Here is a 23,106-nt window from a genome sequence, read left to right as displayed (position 1 = left end):
TTAGCAAAATCAGCTTCATTTCCCCTGAATTTGAAGTAGTGAGAATTTAATTCTGAAGTCAATAGGACCACTGGGCAAGACCCAAAATTAAGTTACCTCAGCCAATAATTCCTCACTTTTGTTTAAGGCATTTGAAGGTACTATGGATGATAGCAGATGAAAGAGGTGTAAAAAGTACAACTTGAAATACTTTTCAATGGATTTCTCAGTCATTTCATACCTAAAGAATTTTTTTAAAATGATGTGATTCAAGGTAAAAAATCACTTTATTCTGACCAGATTCCCTCTAAGTGCTGGTTATATTTGTAATTGATCCATGACAATATTCCTCTAGGGAACTTGAGCTTCGGGTGCAATTGTAGCTTCTCTAAAGGTAATGATGTATTTCTATCCATTCTCTAACTACATTGGTTTACAATTATTTTCTAATCAGTTGTATCCACACACAATGATGGGAACCCCTTTAGGACATGAAACCTCTGAATATCCCCAAAGCTTAGCATAATGACTGGCCTATATTGGATTTTTTTTTTTTTTTTTTTTTTTTTTTTTTTTTTTTTTTGCGGTACACAGGCCCCTCACTGTTGTGGCCTCCCCTGTTGCAGAGCACAGGCTCCGGACGCACAGGCTCCGCAGCATGTGGGATCTTCCCGGACCGGGGCACGAACCTGCGTCCCCTGCATCGGCAGGCAGACTCTCAACCACTGAGCCACCAGGGAAGTCCCCTATATTGGATTTTTAGCAAATATTTATCCAATAAGTAGATGAAAGAATGAACAAAGAAACCATATTTTTGAAGACTGAGTCTATGAAAAAGAGCATGAAACTAGCATAAATGCACGACTCTGAATAAAATGTCTCTGAAACACTAAATGCCAAGAAAGCTACCTTAAATAATAACTGACCCATGAAACAGTTTATGAGCATGCTTACATCTAAAATAAGTACTTTCATATAGTATTTTCATATATATTTCTTTGACCCCAACCCCTCTTTTGAAAGACATGATCCTACCTTTCTCACACCTAACTTAGTTCCTTTTCACTTAAGACACAATTTTTATTACCTAACTGCAAAGATGACATAGGGATATTGGAGTAAATGATTCTTTGTGATCATACAAAATAGTTGATATTAAGCCAATCTTAAAAATTATACTCTATCAGACTATTACTTTTTTCACCTAGTCCAGATTAACCTTCTGCACACACACCCCAAAAGTATAACTTGCATTTTATGTCATTTTCCTGCCCTTTAGCTGTTCACCTTACTGCAACTTCATGGTCTCCAGGTTTATCAGGTTTCAAATCTCTTTCAATAAATCTGTATAAATCAATGTTCCCCTATAAAGCCTTCTCTCAGACATATGACATTTGGTCTTTTATCTTCTAACCATCCATACATACATTACATCATTTGTAGCTCCTTTTCTAGTCTATCAATTGTGATCAAATTAATGGCACCTAGTCTGCTCTGTATTACTAGATTAGATCTCTACAGACGTACTTTTAAACTAATTATAATATAATTTTGAAACAGAAACTATTACATGTCCAAAATAAAAAAAAGACAGATAAAAATGAAAATGGTATTGAAGAAAAAGGAAAATATACATTGGTGAACTAAATAAACTTTGGGGGAGAAACCCAACAATCAAAGAGAAAAAAGAAATAGCAACGAAGACAGTTTAGCCCAGAAACAAACAAAAATAATCTGAAAGTGATAATGTCTCTGTATCTAGATATTTTTTAAAAAGTGAGTGCTATTTCTTCCATAGTAATTATTTAATTATTTCTATTTGAGCAAGGAAGACAAGATATATCAATAATTTAGAAATCCAATCTATGTTTTTATAAGTGCACAAGTTTTTTCCCTGAATGTTTAAATTAATTTTTATTGAAGTATATTTGATTTACAATATTGTGTTAGTTTCCAATATACAGCAAAATGAATCAGTTATATGTATACATATATCCAGTCTTTTTAGATTCTTTTCCCATATAGGTCATTACAGAGTACTGAGTAGAGTTCCCCTGTGCTACACAGTAGGTTCTTATTAATTATCTATTTTATATATAGTAGTGTGTATATGTCAATCCCAATCTCCCAAGTTTTTTTCTAGATTTTTGGGGCTGTGAAATTCAGTGCAATGTATAAACTAGAAATACAGTAGTTCCAGTTTGGAAGATATTGTTGAGTGCAATTCAGTAACATTTGTCTCAATTCCAGCGTCCTAAAAGTCAGAAACTGTTAATACCAGAAAAGCCACATTGTCCTGGCTGGTTAACCCACACAGATCTTCCTAACCCAGACTGGTGAGGTGAAAGATACCTTTAGTTTCATCCCAAGGAGTTCTCTAGCCCCTCACCTGCCCATTCAAAAGAGAAGCACACCACCATACTGATGTGGATTTACCCACTGTTAAAAATGAGAAGAATGGGTGAGTTATATTCATAGAGAATTGATACAATCACTAACATTTTTCTCTGACTTTTCTCAACACATAGAATTCTTCATCTTGTTCTTCGCTTACTTAGACATCAGGATTTTAATTTTAGAACTAATTGTAATGGGTCTCAAGTGATAATATACTATATATATATCCTCCCTCCCCTTCCTCCCTCTCTTTATATATAAATAATATAAAACTATCCAATATGTTGTTTTGACTGAGTTGTTATTAAGATCTGTTCCAGTGCCTATATAATGTCTACTTACTCTCTAGAACCATGTGGTAAAAACTGCTTTCTTAATTGGGATCTCACAGATAAGAATTTACTTGGGGATATAAAAGATGGCAGAAGTAATCACCTGATGGGATGTGGAATTCCAAGAGAAAGTAATTAGACCCTTCAAAATAAAAGTCAAAAGCAATAATATAGTTGGGGTGTATTTGGTTCATTGGAGACTACTAGTAGTCTTTGGAAAGCAAAACAAAACAAAATAATTGGATATTTACCATCAAAGAAAGAATGAGATAACAAAGCAATTTAACATCATTTGGCATTCTCAAAACATTAAAGAAAACAGAAATGTATACACGAGGACAAACCACATAGCAAAAATAAGTGATGAAATAGGGTTCACTGACTAGAGATATGAAATAATAGCAAAGATTTTGAAATTCAGATAGTTTTTAACAAATCTCAAGTTTAAGCCTAAATTTGAAGAAATAAAAATATAAAGGCTGAAAGAGTTTAAGATGTGGGATAGCAGTAAAGGAAGAGAGAAGAAAATGGGGAAGAAAGGGGGAAAAATTAAGGGAGAGAATGGGAGGGAGGGAGGAAGGAAGGGAGAGTATCTTTCTCCTGTAAACCACATTTCTCTGGGGTTTTCCTCAGACAGCAGCCAGCCCTTACTGACTCCTCAGGAACTATCCTCTTTTCCAGGTATTTGGGAACCCTTTGCTACAGCACATCCTGACCCTTCTCTTAGAGTTCCCAGGTATAATGAATCTTTGTCTTAATTTAAACAATATTATATCCAAAAAAAGGTTTAGTAATATGTCCAAACATCTCATTTTACTGGTTTTCAAAGCCACTGGTCTAGCTGGTGTCTAGCTCTCTCTGTCCTTTAGAATCTTCCTGTAGGTTTACCAAACACAATGCAACTGTGATAAATGGAATATTGCCTGCCATATTAGCAAACAAAGGATGTCACAGTCATTAGGGATTGCATCCACTGCCAATGGTGAGCTGGTGAGCCCTGAGGGAACTCAGAAAGGAAAAGATTATCTGCAATCTAGTAGCCATCAGACTGTAGCTGCTCCCCATAATAAGCCCTGAGGAAACTCAGGATGTGAAAACACGGGATACTGGCCCTGGAGAGCTGAGGTGCATATCAAAGGAATGATTTCAGTGAGCCCAGACTCTTGCATCTTCCCATACATAGAAAAGTGCTAAATTCCTTGAGATTTCTACTTTTCTTTAATTAACAGTAATGTTTTGTTCCTACTACCTTCCCTTTGTCGCAAAACCCCTATATATCCTGGGTCCGAGGCCTCCCCTACACCAAGCTGTCCTCTCAGGGTTACTTGAGATGCTGCCTCCTGGGCTTGAAGTCCTAAAAATTCCCACTGAATAAAACATAACCCTGAACTTCTAGGGTATGAATAATTTTCTAGTCGATGACTGCAACACTTACCTGGTGAGCAATCAATTTTCTGATTGCTCTATTAAAACATGTATAGCAAAAACTTTTAGTTGCTACCAAACATCCATTATCCCCTTCTTCCAAGTCTGATTCTATTGAAGCAGTGTTTGCGCAATGGAAAAACTACATCTCCCAGTCTTTCATGCTGTTGAGGGTGGTTGTGTGTTAAAATTATGGCCAATGGCATAGAGATAGAAATTTGGGGGTTAAGCTTCTGGAAAGTTCCTTAAGAAGGTTGATTTGCTTGGTAGAAATATTTTATTCCTCTTTCTTCTCCTAGAATTGATAGGGACAGAGTAAAGGGACAAAGTAGGTAATTAAATAGTTAATTCCACTAGAGAATTGTAAGTAAAGAAAAAATTATGGGAGTAAGTTAATGATCACTCAAAAAAGCAGGTTTGCTTAACCACAAAACCAAACAGGGGGACTTCCCTGGTGGTCCAGTGTCTAAGAGTCTGCGCTCCCAATGCAGGGGGTCTGGGTTCAATCCCTGGTCGGGGAACTAGCTCCCATGTGCTGCAACTAAGAGTTGCATGCCACAAATAAAGATCCCGCACGTTGCAACTAAAAGATCCTGCGTGCTGCAACTAAGACCTGGCACAGCCAAATTAAAAAAAAAAAAATTAAAAAAAACCACAAAAACAAAACAAAACTAAGCAGGATTGCTTAGCAACAAAACTCAACAAAACTTATGCAGCAGAAGCATAAGACATGCCCCCAAACAATAAAAGAATGGTGGCATGAGACCTGCATTCTGACCAGTAAGCTCAGTAAATTAATGACCCCTAGGATATGCTCTCTGCACACGTAAAAAACAATAATTTGTGGAAAGGTGACATGTCAAAGTGAAAGACCCTCACTGTACTGAGACCTGAAATAATTTTTCCATAGTGCCATGACAGTCCTGGCTTGACCATGCAGGGACAAGAAAACTCTTCAACCCAACCTGGAGGAGGAACTGATGATGGAAGCATGGTGTCTATTCAAGAATGAGGAAGAAAGTGGTATTTTTCCTCTCCCCACTTTTATTTTTTTAATTATAAAACTGTAGCCCACTAAGTTCTCACGGCATGGCATCCTCTCACCTACTCACTTATAAGTCTCACAAGCGTCCTATTCTAATAAATCACTTCTTACCTATCACTTTGCCTCCCACTGAATTCTTTCTGCACTGAGACACAAAGAACCGGAGCCCTTCAGAGTCCCCTGAAACACCACCTAGTGGTTTCAGAATATGGGTGTTACATTTGGACCTGCAATGGCCATCTATGACCACTGCTCTACCTTGAGGATGGAAGGCAAATGACAAGGACAGCAGAAGGGAAATATAGGAGTCTGGGACACAGATCACACCATGAACACATCCACTTATCTCTGGACATTTCTTACAAGAGAGAAAAATGAATTACCATCTTTTTCTACCAGTCTTTTTAAGACCTGTTTTTCACAGCCAAATTCAATTCCTAACTGATGCAACATGAGTGAGCAAAGCAACACTAAGATATAAAAAATATGTAAAGAGAATAGAATATGTAGAGAATCATAGGAGTTGGGAGCTATACTACCAGTCAATTAGAGTGGATAATAGTCAGACACTTAAACTGTATCTTGGTTTTTGGGGGCAGGTGGTATATAACTTTAGAGATTTTGAAAATTTAAGGCTATCTGGAGAAGCACAAGAAAAACATGATCAAGCCAGGAATGTGGAATCTATTGGAGAGAAAAGGCTAAAAAGAGAGGGCGTGGGGAGTTTTACAACACAATATGCAAGCATTTGCTCAGAGTGCAAACTGCTAAGCGTTGACTGTGTTACTAAAAATGGTTGTTAGAATTTCTCTCCCTGGAGGCCTTCCAAATTGGGTAGATAGCAATCTGTCTATACAAGTTTGAGTTCAGACCAGCCTAGAGGCAGATGGATGGACTGGATGACCTCTGAAAGTCCCTTCTTGTCCTATTATCTTAAAATTCTGTTTCACACTGAGAGAAAGTTATTGCTGCTACTCTATTTGTAGTTATAGTCATTGAGGAGACCTTTGCTTTCCTTTTGCATATTGCAGATATTTCTGGTAAATAAGAACAAAACTGAAAGGAGTAAATCACTTTAGGCAAAATGCAGAAGTGAATTTTCCTGACAAGGAGCATATTGTTTGAGGCCACTAATTTCGGCATACAGTGAAGTATGCTTTGTGTGTTACTCTGCAGAGCCCTATACACTTTTGCACTTCATCATTCTGTTTCCTGTGTGTTTGTCTTCCCTGCCCAGTTGATTGAGTCCTTGTAGTGAAGTGACTTAGGTAGAAGTTAAATGTAAGTTTGTTTAGGTGATTCCAATCTATTAGGGGTATAAGATGTATACATAGAAAGAAAATGGATGAATCAAACCAAGGCATACTTGCATTGCAAAGTTCACCTCAAAAGGTAAGTTATACTGTGTTGGGCAAGAATACCAGGCTTTGACCCCAAACATATTTCTCTCAGTTCTGCACTTTTTGTTAGTTTAAATGGGTAAGATACTAACTTGACTTACAGGAAAAGAATTGGAAGTTATTTGGGAGTAGGACACAGCACTCAAAGTAAGCATCAATACGTGACTAGTAGAAACATTGTGTTTACACCGGTTTTGAAAAAACAGGAACAAAAGAACCACAACATAGGTGAAGTGTATAAAGATATAAATTTTTTTACAACTCCCTGAAATAAGCATATCACAGGCTAGGAAAATCTAATAGAATACATATTCACATGTATATATTTCTATATGCATTTATAGACAATAAATTTTATATATAATTTGTATATAATATTTACATATTCTATATAAAACTATTTAGATTTAAGAGCATTTTATACCTAATATATCTCTCCAAATTTCTTAGAGGCCTCTTAAGTAATATTTAATTGACCTAACTAAAAATTAGACAATTTAGATTCTTAGTGCTTCTACTCTGAGAATATCAGATAAATCTTGGAGCCATTTATTGAACTATATAGATTTTTTTTCTTGGCACTCTTGGTTTTGCACCCATAGTCTGAATGAGAACACATCACACGTTTCAGCTAATAGAACTGAAAAATGCTCTTTGGAGCTTGTTCTTCCAATTCTCCTTGGATCTAACACTCAAGCCTTGGTTCTAGTCACACTGACCTAATTCAGAAGAAGCCCTGTGAGCAGAGTGATCTCACATTGGTTAGCATCTTATGGTTTCCACAACCACAGCAGGTTGTCTGCACAGGTGCACAATCCCCTGTGGCACAGAAAGGTCAATCATTTGAAACCAAACTTCAAATTCCATGCTTTCTTTTAATCATAAACCTAATGGAGAGCTAGAATGCAAATTCTGTGTTAGTGTAAGTAAACCTGGGTGGTGTATTTTCCCCCAAAAGATTAATCTTTAATGAATTTTTTGTGTCTAAACCCAAATATGCAAATATATGTACAAAGGTTTGAAGAAACTTAAAATATACATGCATATTTCTCTACATCTTCACATGAGTAAAACAAATAATAATTTGGTTTGATTATGAACTGACTAATTATGGGGAACTCAGAAGAGCCCAGTTTCACAGCTATTTTGTTTTTCTGAGTATTATTTTATATACTGAGATATTCAGTTATGATGACATTAATACACATGTGATTCAGTGGAATAGAGCTTACTATGTAAGTGATAACAGTGGATCAAAGAAAAGGCAGCAGAACTAGTTTGTTCTGCAATTTTGAACAGATTAGAACTTAAGAATTGAAAATACTGGCTGTAAAGTGTAGAAAATCTCCCTCTACAGAATTCTGTAAGATTTACTAGAATTCCAGATTGGGCTTAACAAATCTCAAATCTTCTATTTATCAGTTACTTCTTACTGGAATGGCATTGTGTTGATTTTTACTTCAAAATGTAACGTTTCTCCACTGACTGACTTTGAAAATCTCTCCTTTTTCCTTCCAGTTTCCATTTTGAAAGTTGAATTCCTAAAGAGTTTTTTTTAAACTTCCTATCTTTAATATTTCAAAGCTACTCTAAAGGGTTAAAATGCACTTCTGCATTTCCTTTCCATATCCCTCATCAAATGAAAGCAATAATTTTCTCAAGGGGATAGAGCTAATACTCAAATTGAGACATTCAATTCTGCAAGCTTGTTATATAGTTATTCAGCTTGTTGTTCACTCAGTACATTTTTTTTTTTCCTGCTCAGTCAATTAATAAAACTTACAGGGAACATATATTTAGTTCAAAATGGTTTTCGGTAGAGTTTTTTACAAGTCATCGTGCTGCTCTAAGAACAGGTCAGAAAGGATGCTGAAGCATAACAATTTTATGCATATCTCTGTGTTGATATGTTAAGGCCCAGTAGTCAAAACTGGCAAATGAAACTCAAGGTCACAGTATTTAAACTTTATTCTCAAACTGCTTTTTTGTGCGACTCCTGGGGATGTCATTCAACCTTAGCTACCTGCTTTAATTTCTTACTTTTTAAAATATCAAGCTGCTTTTGTCAAAAACCAAATAATGAATCACAGGGGATTTGGCCTCACATTTGAGGCTGAGTAGAGACCTGAGTGACAGTTTGTTATAATTCATACTTTTGAATAATACTGAAACAGTTATATATTTCCCAAAGTTAAGATACAAGAAGATAAAACTGAGGCATCAACAAAGGTGGTATTTTGGTAGCTTATTAAAGATGGGATTCAGGTTATTTAATATAGTAAGTACATTTTCCTAGTACTTAACTTTTGTCTAAAAAAGAATCCACTTAATATGGCTCCACATGTCATCTATTTTGACTTTCCCTTACATGAACTACATTCAAGTGACACATTAAAGAATAACACTTAACATGTCTTCTTTTGGAAACTGATCAATGTGAAGGGATAGATGACTGTTTAGCTCAAAGTTTCATGATTATAATAATGCATTTTAATCTTCTAAGAATAAGTTACATAACCTGCTACATATATGCAACAATTCTACTCTTCATGTGCTTAACGGTAAAACAGTGTAATATCGCAGCCTTACACTATTATTGAGAATATATCCTACTGTCATTTTTCACACTCTTTCTCTTTACAGTTTTATGCAATGTATTTAAATTGGGTCATACCACATCCTTATTCCAATGTAACCATGCCAGGTCTAATACCAAGTATTTTTTTCAGCTTCAAACTCATCTCTCTCTACTCAGGACACTATGCTTCAAACAAACCAAATAACTTAGAGCTCTCTTGAGCGTACAATGCTTTCTTACTCACTTGTGCCTCTGTACATATAGTTCCTGACTTTTGAAATGTTCTTCCTTCTCTCATTTGCCTACTCAACTCCTAAAGTAAGAAGCATATCAACTCTCTTGGGAATTTTCCTACATCCCCTCAAGCAGGATTAGATGCTCCTCATTTTATTCTACCTTAGCCATTTTTACCTTCCTCCATTAAGATGTGTGAATTCCATGAATGCAGAAAACAGGACTTTCTATGTCACTAGGGCTTAGGTGAGCACCTGGAATACTGTCAGTGCTCAATAAACATTTACTGGAATTGATACATGAATTGAATATAGGAAAACTTTACTGTGTTTCTATTGGCACATTTATAATATTCCTTTTGGCTTCATACTCTTTATTATTCCTTATAAACTATTCTTTGTTTTCTATCATATCAGAAAGAGGTGGGTGAGGGAAAGATCCAGATAAATGATGAGTCCTGGTGCCCATGAATATTCATATAAATTAACAGTTCCAAAATTGGTGAAAATATTAACAAGTCTCTTCTGTTGGGGACAGATTACTGGGAGGTGGGAAACCTAATTTTTTAGCTTTTTATGGTTTCATACAGGCCTTCTATCTAACAGGCTGTTATGTTTGAGGAACAGGCATAATAAGAGTTGTCTGAACCAAGGAGTTAAGCTCTGTATCAAAGCAATTGTCACTTCTTTTACTACAAATATTAAGCAAACAAACAAAATAAATACTCTATTGGGTGTGAGATGTGGATCCAGGTTTTTGACATGCATCTATTTAAAAATCAAAATCATCTGAAACTAAAGTACAACAACAATTGAAGGTCCATAATGCACTGGGATTATCACCATGGAAAAGATTTGGTCAAAAAATATTGAAGTTGTATAAGTTAGTTTGAAATCAGTGTGAAGAAGAGAGATAGGACAGCCTCATCCACCAGAGGGCAGACAGCAGAAGCAAGAACAACTACAATTCTGCAGCCTGTGGAATGAAAACCACATTCACAGAAAGAGAGACAAGATGAAAAGGCAGAGGACTGTGTACTAGATGAAAGAACAAGATAAAACCCCAGAAAAACAACTAAATGAAGTAGAGATAGGCAACCTTCCAGAAAAAGAAGTCAGAATAATGATACTGAAGATGATCCAGGACCTTGGAAAAAGAATGGAGGCAAAGATCAAGAAGATGTAAGAAATGTTTAACAAAGACCTAGAAGAATTAAAGAACAAGCACCTGGAAGAATTAAGGAACAAACAAACAGAGATGAACAATACAATATACAATAACTGAAATGAAAAATACACTACAAGGAATCAATAGCAGAATAACTGAGGTAGAAGAATGGATAAGTGACCTGGAAGACCAAATGGTGGAATTCACTCCCATGGAACAGAATAAAGAATAAAGAATGAAAAGAAATGAAGACAGACTAAGAGACCTGTAGGACAACAGTAAACACACCAACATTCACATTATAGGGGTCCCAGAAAGGGAAGAGGGAGAGAAAGGACCCAAGAAAATATTTGAAGAGATTATAGTCAAAAAATTCCCTAACATGGGAAAGGAAATAGCCACCCAAGTCCAGGAAGCACAAAGTCCCAGGCGGGATAAACCCAAGGAGAAACACGCCAAGACACATAGTAATCAAACTGTCAAAAATTAAAGACAAAGAAAAATTATTTCTGGCTAAAATCTCTCCAGAAAGTGGGCACAGAGGGAACCTACCTCAACATAATAAAGGCCATATATGACAAACTCAAAGCAAACATAATTCTCAATGGTAAAAAACTGAAAGCATTTCCTCTAAGATAGGAAAAAGACAAGGATGTCCACTCTCACCACTATTATTCAACATGGTTTTAGAAGTCCTAGCCACAGCAATCAGAGAAGAAAAAGAAAGAAAATGAATACAAACTGGAAAAGAAGTAAAACTGTCACTGTTTGCAGATGACATGATACTATACATAGATAATCCTAAAGATGCCACCAGAAAACTACTAGAGCTAATCAATGAATTTGGTAAAGTTGCAGGATACAAAATTAATGCACAGAATACATTAACAACGAAAAATGAGAAATAGAAATTAAGGAAACAATCCCATTCACCATTGCAACAAACAGAAAAAAATACCTAGGAATAAACCTACCTAAGGAGGTAAAAGTCCTATACTCAGAAAACTATAAGACACTGATGAAAGAAATTGAAGATGACACAGACAGATGGAGAGATATACCATGTTCTTGGATTGGAAGAATCAATATTGTGAAAATGACTATACTACCCAAAGCCATCTACAGATTCAATGCAATCCTTATTAAATTACCAATGGTATTTTTTACAGAACTGGAACAAAAAATCTTAAAATTTGTATGGAGACACAAAAGACCCCAAGTAGCCAAAGCAATCTTTAGGGATAAAAACGGAGCTGGAGGAATCAGACTCCCTGACTTCAGACTATACTACAAAGCAACAGTAGTCAAAAAAATACAGTACAGGCACAAAAACAGAAATATTGATCAATGGAGCAGGATAGAAAGCCCAGAGATAAACCCACGCACCTATGGCCAATGAATCTATGACAAAGGAGGTAAGGATATACAATGGAGAAAAGACACTCTCTTCAATAAGTGGTGCTGGGAACACTGCGCAGCTACATGTAAAAGAATGAAATTAGAACTCTCCCTAACACCATATACAAAAATAAACTAAAAATAGATTAAAGACCTAAATGTAAGCCTGGACACTACAAAACTCTTAGAGGAAAACATAGGAAGAACACTCTTTGACATAAATCAAAGCAAGATCTTTTTTGATCCACCTCCTAGAGTAATGGAAATAAAAACAAAAATAAACAAATGAGACTTAATTGAACTTAAAAGCTTTTGCACAACAAAGGAAACTATAAAAAAGACGAAAAGACAACACTCAGAATGGGAGAAAATATTTGCAAATGAATCAATGGACAAAGGATTTAATCTCCAAAATATATAAACAGCTCATGCAGCTCAATATTAAAAAAACAAACATCCCAATCCAAAAATGGGAAGAAGACCTAAATAGACATTTCTCCAAAGAAGAGATATATATGGCCAAGAAGCACATGAAAAGCTGCTGAACATCACTAATTATTAGAGAAATTCAAATTAAAACTACAATGAGGTGTCACCTCACACCAGTTAGAATGGGCATCATCAGAAAATCTACAAACAACAAATGCTGGAGAGAGTGTGGAGAAAAAGGAACCCTTTTGCACTGTTGATGGGAATGTAAATTGATACAGCCACTATGGAGAACAGTATGGAGGTTCCTTAAAAAACTAAAAATAGAATTACCATATGACCCAGAAATCCCACTTCTGGGCATATAACCTGAAAAAAACATAATTCAAAAAGACACATGTACCCCAGTGTTCACTGCAGCACTGTTTACAATAGCCATGCCATGGAAGTAACCTAAATGCCCATCGACTGACAAATGGATAAAGAAGATGTGGTACATGTGTACAGTGGAATATTACTCAGCCATAAAAAGGAACGAAATTGGGTCATTTGTAGAGACATGGAAGGACCTAGGGACTGTCATACAGAGTGAAGTAAGTCAGAAAGAGAAAAACAAATATCGTATATTAACTCATATGTGGAATCTAGAAAAATGTTACAGATGAACCAGTTTGTAGGGCAGAAATTGAGACACAGATGCAGAGAACAAACGTATGGACACCAAAGGGGGAAAGAGTTGGGGGGGAGGAAGACGAGAGAGAGAGAGAGAATTTGAGATGACATTTTAATAAAGAATATCTCTTTTTTAAAAAAAGTTACATCCTTCAATGTTAGATCATTTTAAGCTATTAGTATGTCTATGCACCATTTTTTCTATATTTACAAAATTTTGTTTCCATAGTTATTCTTAAAAATAAATCTGTCTGGGGGGAGGGAGCACTAGTTAGTATAATATTAACATTAATCAAAGATGCAAATCCACTATAAAAAGATTTATTTCCAATAAAAAACCTTAGATTATCATTTTGAATTCTGGGCTATGATATAGAGCAAATTACTTAGTTACTTTTCCCACAGGTATTCAGTTAGCTATTTAACTGTCTCTAGAAGTCAACATATTCAAACAAACAGTTGAAACTTGAAATCCAATTCTCTTTAGCAGGATTAGTTTACAATTATATCTGATAAATCAATGTTAAAAGGTCAAATATCTTTCTAATTAAGCAGGAGTTAAAAAACTAAACCTCTGAAAAATGAATACATGTACTTATGTATGTACATATATATGTGAACCTATGCATATATGCATATATATGTATATATACACACCTCTATTCATATATATATAATTAGAATAGTCTGCAAGAAGTATACTCTCCTAATTTCATATATGTGTCATTGGTCAACATAAGCTACATCTGCAATAGTCTTGCAGAGGAAAGATACCCTTGTAGAAGATCTGTTCTTTCTAGGAATTTTTGCTTTGCTTCTGAGAAGCATTAATTTGGCCCTGAAACCAACCAGTGTCAAGGGTCATAGCCATTCACTAAACTAACTCAAGTGCTTAAACTAATCTCTTTGGAGAAAATGCTTACACTTAAGATAGATCTGAGACTATCTGATCACCTTAACACAACCCAACACAAAGAAAAGAATATAGCAGGATCTACTCAGTTGCAGGAGCTTTAGTAATCAATCAAACGTGGCCTGAGCACACAAACCCAGGTCCTCCTGGCTAACTCCAGTTTTCTTTTTTTCTAGCTCTAGGCTTACTGATGTTTCAAGTGACTTGAGTACACACTGTGAAGTTTCCCTCCATGTGCTTTAAGCTATATGTTGCTGACAGATACACTTTCTATAACACTGCTTATAATTGTACCTCTTTTCCATACCTGTGTTTTCAGATTCTGCATGCTGAAATCCACTTCTGTAACATGGTAAGCTCATTTTAATTTAGAAAGAGATTGGTAGTACTTTTCAATGGGAACTTTTAAAATAGAAATAAAACAAGATCCATTCATACAATAAAATGAAAGTAAAAACAATAAAATGCTTCAAATTCATTTGTTTTCCTTATTGAATTCACTAACTTCTTTCTTTCCTTCCTTCCTTTTTGGTAGCTAAAAGCTATTCTGATGCTACTCTGAAATCAGTGTTGTAATGACTGATGAAGCACCACCACAAGATAAAATATTTGTTTTTTTCATTTTTCCAGAAAGGAGAGTCCTGAATTTGAGTTAAGAATTAATTCCTAACTCTTTCATTAAATTTAATTTTGTCAAATCAATTACTTAAATCTAATTAATTGGGGTAGATTCATTCCTTTTTGGAATATTTGAAATATATAAGATTCACACAGAAGTTTTAAGGATTACTAATTTTCCTATGGTGAATCACTGTAGTTAATAACGTTTGTCATTGACCTTGGTCCATTTTGAGAAAGCCTCTAATTTGTAAATTACCTCCAGGATTTTTTGGCATCATCTCAAAAGAATTTAGTTTTATGAATAGTAATATAAAAGAAAAATAAATATATAAAATTTTAAACACGTCAGTGTCTAAAACAAATAAATTAAAATAAACATATTAGAATTACTAGAATCTAAAATAAATACATTAGACTGTGGGTAGAGAAAAATGTAATTGTACATCAGGAAAATTATATTCTAATTGGAAAGTAAAATAATCAAATGAAATTTTAAAATTTCTTAATATGCATTATTTCAAGGAGTTAGATGATACATACAAGAATCTTATTATTCTTTAGGTTTCTGATCAAATACACCAAATTAATATATTATACACTCAGAATCATGTAGGAAGAGGTTTAGAAAAGAGAAATCAGAAGAGTATGTGTGTCTGTGTATGCATACTTGTGTGTCTGTGTGGGGTGCTTTTCAGATGTCAGAGTGTCATTCCCTAATCAGTTTTAGTAAGCTCTTCACACACTTATCCCCTTGAATTTAAAGGGATATTGGAATGCTTACTGGAAAACATAGATTACATAATCACTTTTTTAGGGCCACAGAAGAGAGAGTCCCTTTTTGCAGTGACCGGAAGAGTTCCCATATTCTTTTAAAAGAGTAATAGATAGCACCACAGAGACTGTCAGTCCCTTGAGCATTTAAATATGTGACCGTTTTGCACTGCAAATGTAATTTAAATAGGGTTGTGAATAAAAAGAGGGCTTCTCTTCTTTATAGCTACTTTAAATGTCAACAAAATGAATTATTTTAAGAATGTCAAATATTAAAATGGTGTTTTGATACACCTCAGTCCAAGTATTCTCCATTAGTTGAATTTATTCACTTCCTCCAGCATTCTGGAAGAAGGATTTTTGTGGAACTATCCTGTATTGAGAGGCATCATACTGTATGGAATATGTTTTCATTGCTCATGCAATTTACATATAGTGATATTACCACCAATATGAAATATTATGCATGAAGACACGATATTATCTGAAATATAATGTGGTGATTTTGAAGGTTCATATTGTAAAATTTTTACAAGCACAGTCCTATATACAAGTATACCCATATGCAAAAATCCATTGTTTTCTTTAAATGAAGCTAAATTATGGAGATTAAAATATCACTGTTATAGAAAATCATTAATAATAGATATCTTTTCATTACCCTTACCAAGGAGAAATTGATTTTTTTCTAGGAAACCATTTAGAAAACAATTCAGTTGATACAAAAGCATTCCCAAGACCAAAATATCACCTCAAAAATGTTATATTTTTCTCCTTATTAATTTTCATAAAGGCTACAAGTATATCACCAAACATACTTTGGAATTTTATGAGTATAAAGAAAACATATCCATCTTTGAATTGTGTCTTAGGCTTAATAATTATCTAGAGTGTGTGCTTGGAGCCCAACAAAAAGGAAGAAGTGGAAAGAGAAGTGATTTAAAAAGAATTTTTCTATAGAGAAAAGCATTTCTAAAAATCAATGTGATGTTTGAATTAACCTGGTTTCTTTATTGTATGTCTATAGTAGATGAAAAAGTCCTTAGAGACTTGATGGGGCTGTTGCCTAATGAACTCTTCAGAAAACATCTTTTCATTGAATGTGACCCAGAATCAGGAGGAAGGTTGAAGGTGGGAAAGTACACTCAGTTCCCATGATATACTTTTGCATATAATCAATCATCTTTTCTAAACACAAACCATATACATGTGATAAATCTGGTGTTGCTTCCAAGATTTGTATTTTGTCTATGTGTCTGGGGCACTCTATCAGGCCAAGCAGGGAAACAGAGTTCTGATTTTTCTTTCTCAATGCAGAAATACATTATTAAACCACTGACTGGAATCACTGTGTCATTCAGTCATCTTGATCCTACCATTCTATGTAGTTGTACAAGGCCACAGAATTAGGTGAAAACCCCTCTACTGAGATAAATAACAGGTAGAGATCCAAATATACTTCTTCTTATTTCTAAGTCCACCACAGGTCATAAATACACTAAGTCTTTTAAAACACTTTATTTGGTGAAATTTAGAAATATTAAAAAGGCCAAAGTGGTACAATCAGCCTCCTACTGGCAAATTAAGAAATAAAAAACGTTGTCACTGTGATAAAGATATGAAACTTGTAACAGTTGGAAACCTAAATTAGAACAGGAAAAAAGATGGAAGCGTAAGCAACTACAAATTCTAAATCTCAGTCTGAAGTATATGCTGTCTTTTCAAAAATCAACAGAATTTAATATCATTTTATTTTTGTTCAGATATTGAATAGTTAGTTGATCCCCTGTTTTACTATTATCATATCCCTTTGTCTTTTAAATCCCAGCTCTAAATTTTATTAGAGAACTCAGATATATTTTCATATGATCCACAGCACTGAAATATGTTTAAGATATTCAAATCTGTATAATCACCTCTGAGAAGTATTTGGCAATGTGATGATTTCACTCTTTTAGAAGCTTAGTCACACATGTCTATCTGAAATTTTGTTTTAAATGTAATAAGAACCCTGAATTATAACAAAAGCAAATAGAATTAGGCTCTAGAAAATATAATTAATTTCTGAAAAGAAAATTAAACTATTTAATTTCTATTACTTTGTAATTCACTAATTTACTTTCTATTAATATCACTTTTAAAACTATACAATTATAAAAAGGAGTACATGTCACAAAGCCTCTAAATAAAAATAACTTATTATTATTATTACACGTGTTCATAAGTAAAACTAAGAATCAACTGGCTCCTTATGTGACCCTGTCAGAGTTCAAGACTAAGAAAGGAAACTTGTCCAAAGAAGGAAGACCTTTAACTTCTCAATCTGAATATGTCTACAGGGCCAGAGTAATTGGACATCCCTTTAGAAAGAGGGACAATACCTAGTAATCCAGCTGATCTATGCTCTCTCAACATCCTTACCACTTTGAAATACCTTTCTAAACAAAGGTTTACTCTTTTTCTAATATATGTCTCCACCTCTGGTTTTGAATCCAGTTTATTTCAGCCCAAATGTGGGAAACTGGCAGCCAGTAAGCCCTGTCAGATCTCCAGACAAGTTTTGTTAGGCCTGTACATTGATGACCATACAATGTTTAAAAAGCAGTAGCTAACTTTGAACACTTTAAACACAAAGATGTGGAGCTCCTCCTGAAAACCTGGAACTTCTGGTGACCTAGGACCTTTCCCAAATGGCAGCAATTTAGTGTGAATCTGTCCAGACACCAGACATGCATCTCCAGCTTTCTACAGTTCCTTCCATTCTTTATTGTCTCACTGACCTCAACATGAAGAACGTGTTACTCTTTGACAGTTTCAATAAACATCCTTTGTGTTACATTCAACATGCTAGAATCCGAGTTAGAACCTTCTGATTCAGTGGTTTCTTTCCCGACTCCAAGTTGAAGACTGATTCACTTGACTGAAACCTTGATTCTGTTTCCAGATCACAGTCCTTACCTTAATCCTCAACTTTTTCCTGTTTCTTTGTCTAACATCTTATCCTCCCCTTCCCAACCAGTTCTATTGGAATATACCAGTTCCAAACAACTTTTTATAAATTTGAGATTTAGTTACTCCTATCATTAGTATATAGGTAAACCCGTGACCACTGTAGAATGTAGGTTTTTAACAAGAATGAAAATTACAAGAAAGTTAACAGTATAACTTCAGGGAAATAATATTAAGGGAAAATTTCCCATGATACATTTTATTAAAATATTTGATTGCAGAGGTTTTACTTCAAATACCCTTTGTTTAAGCAACAGTTCAGAGAAACAAGTTTTTTTCAATACTGTGACTAAGACTTCTCTTTTGTCCTTTGCTCAAAAGTACTCCTTTCTATGAAATATATAATTGTTTAAGAGCCCAACTTCAAAGTCTAAATGTGTGGTTTTGTTTTTTTTTCTAACAGCATTTTTCAATAAAGCACAATAGTCACAGCTTTGAAATGTATATTGAGTGTCTCTGGCAATAAAACTCATGCTTTCTCAATAACTGATAAGGTTGTGGTTGAAAGAAAAGACAGGTTATAGGTTCCCTTTGAACTTTCATGAAAACTATGAAAAATTCAATATTTCAGTTGTATTTTTCCACAAATGGACTCACCACGGCAATGAACTCCTTCATCATACCCATCTGAGCAGTCCAGGATGCCGTTGCAGAGCTGGGATAAATGAACACATTTTTTGGCACCAAGGCAAGCAATGTGATTCAAGGGGCACTTGATTTCTACCTCCTCAGGACCTGGAAAAATGCAAAAAGGAACACAGTGATTACCTTTTTTTTTTTTTTTAAACACTAAAACTGTTAAGCACGAGAAATTACTAGCATGAATTCGCAAAATAAAATGATAGGCAGTGCTGCCAGAGGGCAGCTCTGATTCTCAGAGACATCAAAATTGGCCTATGTAATAAAAAAAAACTAATTTTTAAAGGCTACATAGGAAATAAAATAATATGTATGTTTTTCAAATAATGCATTTAAAACACAAGTATTCTTTCAACCCTTAAAGAGGCATGGATTGAAAATCTAAGGGTTGGTTTGAGTCACTGTTCTATTTCTTATCCTTAGATAAGTGGGCAAGGTGCTTAAACCCTGTAAGTTTCAAGTCCCTCAACTGTGAAATATGAATAAAGGCAACTTCTTGGCATGGCTCTATTTATTTATTTATTTAAATTTTATTTATTTATTTTTAACTGATGAGTACACATCAAGTGTTAGGCACTAAGTGCTTTACATGTATTAACTCATTTAATCTTCCTAACAGCCTTCTGAACTGGTACTATCACTGTTTCCATTTTACAGATTTGGAAACTTGAGATATCAAAGTTAACCATAGGTGCATGAGTTTATCTCTGGGCTTTCTATCCTGCTCCATTGATCTATATTTCTGTTTTTGTGCCCGTACTGTATTATCTTGATTACTGTAGCTTTGTAGTATAGTCTGAAGTCAGGGAGTCTGATTCCTCCAGCTCCAATTTTTTCCCTCAAGACTGCTTTGGTATTTTGATAGGGATTGCATTGAATCTGTAGATTACTTCGCATAGTATAGCCTTTTCATAATACTGATTCTTCCAATCCAAGAACATGGTATATCTCTCCATCTGTTGGTATCATCTTTAATTTCTTTCATCAGTGTCTTATAATTTTCTGCATACAGGTCTTCTGTCTCCCTAGGTAGGTTTATTCCTAGGTATTTTATCCTTTTTGTTGCTATGGTAAATGGGAGTGTTTCCTTAATTTCTCTTTCAGAATTTTCATCATTAGTGTATATGAATGCAAGAGATTTCTGTGCATTAATTTTGTACCCTGCAACTTTACCAAATTCATTGATTAGCTCTAGTAATTTTCTGGTGGCATCTTAAGGATTCTCTATGTATAGTATCATGTCATCTGCAAACAGTGACAGTTTTACTTCTTCTTTTCCAATTTGTATTCCTTTTATTTCTTTTTCTTCTCTGATTGTCTTGGCTAGGACTTCCAAATCTATGTTGAATAACAGTGCTGAAAGTGGACATCCTTGTCTTGTTCCTGATGTTAGAGGAAATGTTTTCAGTTTTTCACCATTGAGAATGATGTTTGCTGTGGGTTTATCATATATAACCTTTATTATGTCGAGGTAGGTTCCCTCTATGCCCACTTTCTGGAGAGTTTTTATAATAAATGAGTGTTGAATTTTGTCAAAAGCTTTTTCTGCATCTATTGAGATGATCATATGGTTTTCATTCTTCAATTTGTTAATATGGTGTATCACATTGATTGATTTGCGTATATTGAAGAATCCTTGCATCACTGGGATAAATCCCACTTGTTCATAGTGTCTGATCCTTTTAATGTGTTGTTGGATTCTGTTTGCTAGTATCTTGTTGAGGATTTTTGCATCTATATTCATCAGTGATATTGGTCTGTAATTTTCTTTTTTTGTAGTATCTTTGTCTGGTTTTGGTATCAGGGTGATGGTGGCCTCATAGAATGAGTTTGGGAGTGTTCCTTCCTCTGCAATTTTTTGGAAGCGTTTGAGAAGGATGGGTGTTAGCTCTTCTCTAAAGGTTTGATAGAATTCACCTGTGAAGCCATCTGGTCCTGGACTTTTCATTTTTAAGACTGTCAGGTAACTGATGAACATGATAGAAGGAGTGAAAATGTACATCTGGTGTTAAGGAAAAAGGCTCAGCTACTTATAAATTTTGAGAAAACAGGAAAAAAATGTTTGGATTTCTCAGAGGCAATATATAGAACCATTAGATTTTTTCTACTGGTAACATGTAGGGACAAAAGAGAAATTTGTTTAGAAGAATGAAAGAGTCAATTGGTTTCTTCATAGACTAGCTACTATTGTCTCCCCTCCCCCTCCCTTGATATACTCTTGTCTTGGTTTCCCTCACTGCTGGTAACTGGTAAGACAGCTGGGTGATGGCTTAATGGACTGTACCTTAACTAGTTCTTCCCAAATTTTCATACAAAAAAAAAACATATTAAGACAATGAAAATTTCAAAGTTACACTGAAGTAAATAGCAGAAATTATCTGTAGAATAAGTGTAGAGGTTGCCCCAGGCCTTGGGAATTAACCGCAAAATTGAGGGAATCAATACCTTTAACCTCTTTGACCAATGCTGATATACTTCAGTTGGAAAACTGCTAAAACCAAAATGTTGTTGTCTTTCTTGAAAATGGAGATAGAGATGGGGCAGTCTGAGAAATGGCAATGCTTGCCTCAATTCAAATTCTCAACTGAAACCAGGCAATATGGGTAAACAGTGTACTATTTCTATGGGCAATAATCCATCCTTGATTCCCAATGAACATTTCTGAAGTAACGGTGTGTATAACCCATGAGGCTCCTTTAGTCCACCCTGATAACAGAGAGAAAAGTCACCCTGATCACTACTGCTCCCTATTTATGTTTGACAAGAAGAGGCACAGGATAATGGAGGCTGCATGAATTCCTCAGAATATGTCAATGTTGCATTAAATGATTCATTTCATGAAGACTTTCAGGCATTCAGATCATTTCACAATGAGCAATCATTATTTGGACATAGCAAGGAACAGGGTTGGAGGCTCTCTGATATACCCAGAATTATCCCTTTAGTTGCTAAATCATGAGGACTTGGGGGGACCAGAGAGAGGCACTGTGATAACAGATTAGCACGAGAGAAATTTTAAAGTAGTACAAAGACTCTTAAAATTTTAACAAATATGGTAGTCCTGGTGAGAATATCACTTCAGTTGTCAGTAATGCACATTTAGCAAACATTTCCAGTCCCTCAAATCTAATTTTAGGTGACCAGAGCAAGGTACCAGAATTAAAAATATAGTAATTAATTACAAGAAAGAAAAACTCTATCATGAGCAGGATTTAAAATATATAAACACAGGAGAATAGTACCCATGTTTTTAAATTTTCTATAAGCCTTACCCAATTAGCTGAAATAGCTTCCATTTTTTAATGAACCTCATTTTACAAATAAGCCTTCAAGGATAATGCAAGGATAGCGTGATTCATCTGTATGTTCTTGAATGTTCAAATTATTTTTAAACATAACTCTGTTCAGTTAAAGTGATAGTGGGAGACATAAATCTCATCAAATGTCCTTTCTGACTAAAGATAATCGAGATAGTGCATTTTGTGAAGGAGTGGAGATTTTTCTTCTGTAATGGCAGATATAGTCAAATATCTGCACTTGTCACAATATCATCATATCTTAGCAGGACCAGTATCAATCCTCCCCCACCGAAGTTAACCTCCTCACCCTACACTCTGTCACATCCCACTTTGGGGGTTTTGTCCCATCAATATTTCCTGCTTGGTTGTATTTCCCATGTCTATCTTTCCAATAGGTCTAACTCCTGCCTGCAATGTCATTCAATTTTTTTAAACCTACACTCAAGAACAAAGTCACTTTTTCTGATTGAACATTTCTTGAGGTAGTATCCCTTCTTTCCTACATTTCTTAACTGTTAAACTTCTTCAAAATGTAGACTGCACCTGCTGTATTCCCATTCCATTCTTACTCCAGCCACTGCTTCCAACTCTGCTGAGCTTCTCCCCAAGGTCTTAGGGGTACCACTAACAGTGAAGCCAAAGGCATACAGGTCCTTCAAAAGCTGGTCAGAATTCCTTTCTCTTAGACACAATTTCCACCATTATTTTTTGTGCTTCTTAAACTCTTGTCACATTATTGCTGTTGTTATTTATACTATTCCATGAACACACTTAGATGCATTTCACACATGCTCTTTT

General features: G+C 35.0%; 1 protein-coding gene across 1 annotated transcript in view; it reads right to left on the bottom strand.

Moving 5' to 3' along the window:
* Window positions 1-23,106, bottom strand: part of LRP1B (LDL receptor related protein 1B) — a gene marked incomplete at its 3' end in the record, with an annotated part of 2,330,707 nt that overhangs the window by 1,143,238 nt on the left and 1,164,363 nt on the right. The window contains exon 24 of the mRNA XM_081243013.1: window positions 18,968-19,105. Within this exon, the coding sequence (XP_081099139.1) occupies window positions 18,968-19,105 (138 nt within the window). The remainder of the gene's footprint in view (window positions 1-18,967; window positions 19,106-23,106) is intronic.

This window comes from Mesoplodon bidens (genome assembly GCF_964165515.1).
Source record: "Mesoplodon bidens genome assembly, chromosome: 8".
Taxonomy (NCBI): domain Eukaryota; kingdom Metazoa; phylum Chordata; class Mammalia; order Artiodactyla; family Ziphiidae; genus Mesoplodon; species Mesoplodon bidens.
The sequence above is the reverse complement of the archived record's forward strand: the minus strand, read 5'-3'. Positions and strand labels throughout refer to the sequence as shown.